Source organism: Mirounga leonina, unplaced genomic scaffold, assembly GCF_011800145.1.
Source record: "Mirounga leonina isolate KUSES-001 unplaced genomic scaffold, KU_Mleo_1.0 Mir_154, whole genome shotgun sequence".
Taxonomy (NCBI): domain Eukaryota; kingdom Metazoa; phylum Chordata; class Mammalia; order Carnivora; family Phocidae; genus Mirounga; species Mirounga leonina.
Genome location: NW_023270389.1, coordinates 28,282,360 through 28,289,900, shown reverse-complemented (window position 1 = coordinate 28,289,900; position 7,541 = coordinate 28,282,360). Strand labels below are relative to the sequence as shown.

General features: G+C 60.3%; 1 protein-coding gene across 1 annotated transcript in view; it reads right to left on the bottom strand.

Annotated features, from left to right (window-relative positions):
• Positions 1–82: 82 nt before the first annotated feature.
• Positions 83–7,541, bottom strand: part of LAD1 (ladinin 1) — an 18,087-nt gene continuing 10,628 nt past the window's right edge. The window contains exons 2-10 of the mRNA XM_035010350.1: positions 7,269–7,406; positions 5,265–6,081; positions 4,616–4,720; positions 3,742–3,785; positions 2,059–2,131; positions 1,816–1,953; positions 1,410–1,496; positions 1,070–1,141; positions 83–743 (exon numbers count right to left, since the gene is read on the bottom strand). Coding sequence (XP_034866241.1) covers positions 738–743; positions 1,070–1,141; positions 1,410–1,496; positions 1,816–1,953; positions 2,059–2,131; positions 3,742–3,785; positions 4,616–4,720; positions 5,265–6,081; positions 7,269–7,406 — 1,480 coding nt within the window. The 3' untranslated portion in view covers positions 83–737. The remainder of the gene's footprint in view (positions 744–1,069; positions 1,142–1,409; positions 1,497–1,815; positions 1,954–2,058; positions 2,132–3,741; positions 3,786–4,615; positions 4,721–5,264; positions 6,082–7,268; positions 7,407–7,541) is intronic.

The following is a 7,541-nucleotide window of genomic DNA, read 5'->3' as shown; positions in this document are numbered from 1 at the left end:
CCTGACCCCCCCATCCAGTCACAACAAGCCTCCTCACACTCTGCAGACGACCCCACTCAAAAGCAAGTCCTCCGGGAAGGAATCCATTCTTAAGGTCTTATTAGTCACACCTGAGAGTGAATGAGTTTATCAGCTCTTTCCTGAGAACAGCTTTTTCAGAAAGAGGGTGAAGGGGTGCACAAAACGGCACCAAGCTGCTGGCCGAGCAGCAGGCCAAGGAAGCGAGAGGCAAAGGAAGCAGGGAGACGGGGCGCACGGAAGACACAGGGCAGCGCCTGGCCCATCTGGCCTGACGGGCCTCAGCAAGCTGGAGGCAGGCCGCAGGGACTGAGGGGGGTGACTCCAGGCCTCAGTGAGGGACCGACATCACAGGCACGTGGAGGCACACTCCGGGGGGACAGCACCGCCCCGCCCCTGGACGTGAGCAGGGCCTGGAGGCCACCTCCGGACAGGACGTGGAGGCCACACGGTGCTGACGAGAGTCGGTGCTGTGCCCGGGCGGACACCGGGTCCCGGGATCTGCTGCGCCTGCAGTGGGACGAGAAGGGGCCGGGGCACACCCGCCCCCAGACGCTAGACTGGGAAGGAGGTGGCTGAGGCTCCCCGACACTCGTGGCGCCAGGTCCAGAGGCAGAGAGGGAGCAGGGGTGAGAGACAGGGATGCTGCTGGTGGCGGGGCCTGGCCTGAGGGAGGGCCCCTGAGATGCAGACTCGCAGGTCCATCCTGGCAGGGCTCGTCACACCTGTGGGGCAGAGGTCTGTCAGGAAAGACAAGGAGGCTCCTAGGGCTGAGAGGGAAGGGGGTCTGTGGACAGGAAGGCATCCCTTGGCCCGAGGCCCACACCCACAGTGGTCAGAAGCCCCGAACCTGCTTGTTGAAGAAGGGGCTTTGCAGAGCTGCGGGCACAGAGAAACCAGCTCAGGGGTCCGACCAGTGTTCTCGAGGTTGGGTCAAACCAGCCTGAGAGCAGAACCCTGACATTCCGGCTACTGGGACTATGCAGTTGGAGGGGTGGGGGCGGGGGCGGGGACGGGATCTCCCCAGGGCCAGCCCCTCTCCGCCCCTCACCTCTACATCCAGGGAGGAGACTTTGTTTCCCCACTGGGTCCTCTTGGTGGCTCCTGACTCTTTCCGCACCTCCTGGTTGGAGACGTGAGGGGTTAGGGCAGAGTAAGGCACACTGCAGAGGGGGTTTGGGATTCCCCAGGCCCCTCCCCTTCCTGAGAGGGAAGACCCCAGACCCATTCCTCCTCTCTTCTGCCTCCTGGTGACAGACTTAGGCCTCCCTACTCCGCATGGTCTCCGCTCCGGGCACATCTCCATTTCCCTCAGGGCTGCCCCCTCTCTGACCCAGGTCATTCCACCATGAAAGGCCCATAGCACGAGATCTCAGGGAGGGACAACGTGCCTGCGGGTCCTGATCTCCAGACTCCTGGGTCCTGCTGATCCACAGGTTGAGCTTTGATGTCACAACCCCTGAAAGCCTCAAGTTATCCTGAAAAGAAAGGCTTGCATCTCAGGGCTTGGAGCTGCTGGTAACAGCATGGTGTCTTCAGAAAGGGCCCTGGCACAAGGATCCGATTCTACTTTGCTCCCATATCCACTCAGCACGTGCCACATATACCCGGGAAGGCCCCCAGCCCACCCCCACCCCCCAAGGGAGTGCTGTGCGCAGCTAAGGAGATGGGCTCGTGCGTGGCAACTCGAGTCAACGGCAGGTTCTGCCAAAATGGACACATGAAAACACCCGGTTCTACGTTTGGAGGCCTCAGGCCTAATCAGCCTAAACACCCAGCTGGGCCTGAGCCCCTCACCTTCCGGCTGGAGGCCGGTTCTGCTCGGCTCTGGCCTACCAGCTCCTTCTCGAAGAGGTGGCGCTTGCTGGCTACGCCCACGGGAGCCACAAAGAACTCGGTGCGGGAGGAGCCGGGAGACTTGACTGATTCTGATCTCTGGAATCAGAGAACACAGATGGCTGACCCACGGAGGTGAGGCGCCCAGGCCACACCCACCAAGCCGGTCGGGTACGGAGGCCCCTCCGCAGGAGCCCTGCCCACCTGGACAGCCGAGTGGTATCTCTCCAGCTTCTCCCCTAACTTGACTGTGCCAGCCGGGAGCCGCATGCTGGCGCTGCAGGACAAACCAGGACAGGCCAGGACAAACCAGGTGAGACCTCTGCCCTCAGCCCTCCCAGAGCCTGGGTAGTGCCCACCCACCCTCTGGACAAAGAGAAGACGGCCTCCCTCACTGAACGAGACTCTAATGACTTGGCCAAGGTGAAAATCGACTGCAGAAGTCCAAGGACCTTCCTCACCTCCCTAGAAACATCCCACTCAGCAGGACACCCCCGGGATCAGAAGTATCTGCCATCCCTCCCCCGTCTTGTCACTTCCACCTCACACCTCACACGTCTCCTGAATCTCCCCCGCCCCCACCTGCCCCACCACCGCAGTCACCTTCCTTCTGCTCCCTCGGCCTGCCACCCCAAGCTCTCCCCCTCCTGCCGCCACCGCTCCCACCCCAAACGAAGCCCACCCTGTCCTTCCTTCCAGCTCAAGCCTCTCAGGCCACGGGGCAGGGACCAAACTCCCTGGTAGAGCACACAAGGCTCTGGTGGTCTGGGCCCTGCCTCCCCTCCTAACACCAGTGTCCCCCCGATGCCCCAACCCCTTTCTCCACATGCTTATGTGCCAGTTAACCAGACACCTCACGCTTTTCACCCTCTGTGCCTTTACTTGTGCTGGGCCCTCTCTTTCCAGTCCCACCCGGAAGTCAATTGCTCTGTGACATGTCCTTGGGCTCCCGCAGGCTGGGCTGTTGCCGCATGGTCTCCCACGTTCCTGCCACGTTCCTGTCCCTGCACCTCCCTGCTGAGGGGCTCTTGCATGTTTACTGGCCCAATGGGAGATGCTGGAGAGTAGCAGCCATGTCTCATTCATCTGTGGGCCCCCTGCCGCCACCGTCACCCCAGGCCTAGCCCAGGACAGTCGGCCTCCGCAAATGTGTAGGGGCAGACGGACACAGCACGAGTGCATGGAATTCCTAATACATAAGCACAACTGCTTTTCAGACCGCATTTCAGTTTTGTTTCTTCAAAACACAGTCCTGGGGCGCCTGGGTGGCTCAGTCGTTAAGCGTCTGCCTTCGGCTCAGGTCATGATCCCAGAGTCCTGGGATCGAGCCCCAAGACGGGCTCCCTGCTCAGCGGGAAGCCTACCTCTCCCTCTCCCACTCCCCCTGCTTGTGTTCCTTCTCTCGCTGTGTCTCTTGTCAAGTAGATAAATAAAATCTTAAAAAAAAAAACAAAACCACAGTCCTTAAACTACTTGCATCAAAATTATGGGGCACGGGGATGCTCATGGAACATGTGGATGCCCAGGCCCCCCAGCATCAGGCCTGCTAAAGCAGAGCCTTCCCCTTCCCTGTACTCTTCATAGGCCCCCTCCTAAGAGGCCCTCCTCCTCCTCTCCACCCCAACTTCTTCTACCTTCAGAGCCCCACCCAAGCCCTGCCTCCTCCAGGAAGCTCTCCCTGATCCCTTCCCTCCCTGTTCCATCTCCTTGGGCCTCCGACCCTTGTGTCGGTCCAGTGTCCCTGCAGGACCTGGAGCCCTGGCTGAGGATGGCACCTTCCCCTCAGGTGCCCTGTGGCCCTGCCTGGGAGTACACACGGCAGGCACTCAACACGCATAGGCTGAACGTGACCAGATCAGACAAAGCCAGAGCCTCCAGGCCCCTGACCTGCGGGTTAAGGTTGTTTCTGAGCTGTCTTTCCTGGGGCTCATCTGAAACAAGAAGGAAAGGCTCTGATGAGTGAGAGTCCCAAGGAGGCCAGGGCCTTCCACAAGAGAAGGGCTCACCTCTCTGAATATTCCTCCTCCTCCTCCAACCCCCAACCAAACCTCCATTAAAGGCCTTCCTCTTGTCTGGGAGACACCTGCCCCCACCCACCAGGCTGGGTCAAAAGCCCCTCCTGTGCCCCACCCCCCACCTCAACCATCTATTTTCCTGTCTGCCTTCCTACTGCCCATGAGCCCTGCCAGGCAGGGACCAGCCCCGATCAACACCAGGCCTCCAGCTTCCTCCCCAGGGCCTGGCACACATCAGAGGTACAAAGCACAGTCAGTGAAAAATGAATGAACCACCCAGCGAACCAAGGAAGTGAGAGTAAATACCAGAAGGTGAGATGAGTCTCCAGTCCACACAACTTGTACTACTGGAGCAGAGGCAGAGCACGGAGCTCTAGGAGAGCCCCACTGCTCTCAGCCCCTACCCTTTCCCCCTGTGCCAGCCTCCAGGGTGAGATCAGGAACTGATGAAGGCAGGTGTGGGGCCCCTGCCACTGAATCTGCCCGGTACCCTCTTCCTGCAGCTCCAGCCTTGCCCACTAGGTGGGGCTGCTCACTCTCATCCACATCCACCCACTGGGTCATTAACCTGCTCTCCTTCAGTTAATCCAAGTCATCTGCTCTTGGCCACCCACGGGAATCCAAAACCCCTCTCCAGCCAAAGGATCCACTTGATATCTAACCTAAGGCCTCATGCTGTAATAAATGCTGATTTCCCCGGCTTGCCCTCCAGTGGACTGGAGACAAAAGGTGCCCTGGGCTCTCACCCGAAAGGAGATGGTCCTGGAGCTGGAGCGTTTGAGGGAGCTGCTGTAGGTGGCCTGGGTGGGCGAGGGTGTGTCCACCTCTTCCTCCTTGCTGGGAATTTTCACCTGGATGGAGTGGGGGAGTGTCACACAGGAGGTCTGGGTAGCCTAAAGCCCAAGCCTCCATGGGGACCCCATGTGGCCTGGCTCATCCCAGGAGCTGCAGGAGGAAGGGGGGGGGGGGGAGAAAACAGTCCTATGCCTTCCTCTGGGGCCTCCCGCCTCTCTGCCTCTGCTGTGGGGATGGTGGACACAGTTCTGTGGGGCTGGGCCACCAGACAGAGCTTTCCAACAGAACTTCTGGAAGGACCTGTGGCTTCCCAAAAGTCTGCTGGTGTCCTGAAATCCAGGCCCTGGATGAGGATGGGGTGCAGGGTGGTGGTGCTCTCTGTCACAGAGCTGATGCCCTTTTCAGCTGGCCCCTGCTTTAGTGTCTGTTCTGACAGAGACTAGAAGCAGGTAGGGGGAGAGGAAACGGCCCAAGCCAGCCTCACGGTGAGAGGACAGGAAACAGCGAGGGAGCCAGAGACCACCTGGGGCAGGACGAAAGGGGCACGGTCAGGACGAAAGGGGCACGTGCAGGGCTGGGAGGGGCAGGGGCACTGCCGACCTGGAATGTGATGGGCGGGAGGCGGGAAGCCACAGTCGGAGGGTCTGGCACCCCCTGCTCTCCCAGCTTGGCCGAGGATGGTGGGCTTTTCTCGGGGAGGGCCCTTCCCCTTTGCCCTGTGGTGGGAGGGGGCTGGCTTCCCCCCGAGGCCAGCTGTCCCCCTGCCTGGGGCTGCCCTGAGGCAGCTGCTCTCTTTGGGGCCAGCTTTGTCTCGGTGGCCTGGGTCTTCTCTGACACCAGAGACTTCGCAAAGAACGATGCTTTCTCAGAAACTACTCTCCTTTCCGTGTCTGAAGTCTTCCCTGGGGCTGGCAGCTTCTCCGACACACTTGTTTTTTCTAGAATTGACTTCTTCTCTGACACAGATGTTTTCTCAGGGCCCAGAGCCTTCTCCAAGATGGAGGTTTCCTTCGAGACCAGTCTCCTTCCAAGTACTAATGTCTTCCCCAGGACGGGGGGCTTCTCCAAGACTGCCGACTTCTCTGAGACCTCCTTCTTTCCACCTTCGGACTCTCGACCCTCCAAGCTCTCTTCCTCCCCGGCCCAGGGGCCCCGCCGCTCCCGGCTCAGTCTCCGGCGAGGTGGCGGCTCCCCGTCCTTCTTGGGCACAAGGGGCTGCTGCTTGGCCTGCCCTGGGCCAGAGCTGTCCCTTGGCTCCTGTGCCCCCGGCGGGCTGGGGGCCTGCGCAGCCTCCACCACCTGCCGCCTCTGCCTCCACTCCTGCCGGGTCCTGAGCATGGCCTGGGTGTCCTCCTCCTCATCTTTAGAGGCTGAGGTTCGTGGCTTGGGCACCTCTCCTTCCTCCACGCTCGGCAGTCTAGGCCAGAAGATGGGAGATGGGGTGGGAGATAAGAATGAGAGGCTATCAGAGGTGGGAGAGACCCTGGGGTGACCTGACCCAGTAGAGAAGCTTCCAGGGCTGCTAGGGAGGGGGTGAGGAAGTAGAGCCCTGGCCTCCCCCACCCCCCAACTATCACTTAAATAAGGATCGCTTTTACCTGCTTTACATATTGGGTTTCCAGGAAATCATCTGAACAAAGCACTCCGTGCTTTTAAAAAGTTGATAAACCTCTACCAGGACCAACTATCCCGTGTTCAGACCCAATCAACAAACACTGAACGGCTACCTTACAGGTGCCCGGCCCCGTGCTGGGCGTTGGAGGTCAAAAGGAATAAATGCAGTCTTCGCCCCTTAGAGCTTAGATCAAGACCAGAGACATTCAGGGATGTGTCAAAGGTCACCCAGATAATGTGCGGTGGAACTGGGAGTAGAACCCAGAGCTTCCCACAGGCCACCCTGCACTCCTGTTAGTCACGTGGCAGCCACGGCCCTGGCGTGGCCCGGGGCACACACAGAGTTGTCCCTTCGCCCGGGGGGCCCAAGGGAACAAGAGTAACATGAGGAGACTGTCCAAAACCTGCAGCACTTGGCCTCCAGCCAAAGGAGATTCCTTTTCTCCCTCACCCCCTTGCCCTCTGTGTGCTTTGGGGCAAGTTAATTCACTGTCTGCGCCTCAGCTTCCCAATCTGCAAACAGAGTTTATTTGGGTGAAATGAGACTCCTTCCCTGTGAGTGCCCACCACTGTCCTGGCACACGGGGGACTTGCTTTCCCTCATAGCCCTAAAATCTAGGCAGCAAGAGTAGCCCCTGTGTCCCTCCCCTCAGGAGCGAATCATGGAGTCAGGGAGGCAGGGAGGCAGCGTGGGCTGTGGAAAGGGTTAAGCCAGACACTGAGAGATCTGGACGAGAAGTCTGGCCCTGCCACTCCCTGGGTAAGCGATCTCAGCAAGTCGCCCGTGTTCTGCTTCCGAAGAGGTAAGGGGGCTGAAGTGTGGACGAGAGTCTAGGGAGGGTGAGGAGCTGGAAGCTTATCTTCAGACCTTCATCACATTGGCTAGGCAGGCCAAACCTGTCGCACGCCGTCTGTCTGGGGCTGCTAAATCCATCCCAGTCACCTGGGATAGGGAAATGGTGCCTCGTCCCCCCACCCTGACCCGGGCACCTCTGGGCAGCCGGTGCGTCTCCATTCTGGGCGAGCTTGGGAGCCTCGTCGTCTGTGGTGGAGCTCAGATTTCGGTGCCGCCGCCGGCGCTCACGTTCCTGCTCCTCCTCATCCTCTAGAGTCCACTGCCTGGTCAGGCTGCAGGGGGGACAGGGGAGAGGGTCAGTGAAGGCTGCGGGGGGATGATGGGGGAGAGGGTCAGTGCAGGCTGCGGGGGGGGGGGGGGGGGGAGGGGGAGCGGGGGGGGGGGGGGGGGGGGGGGGGGGGGGGGGG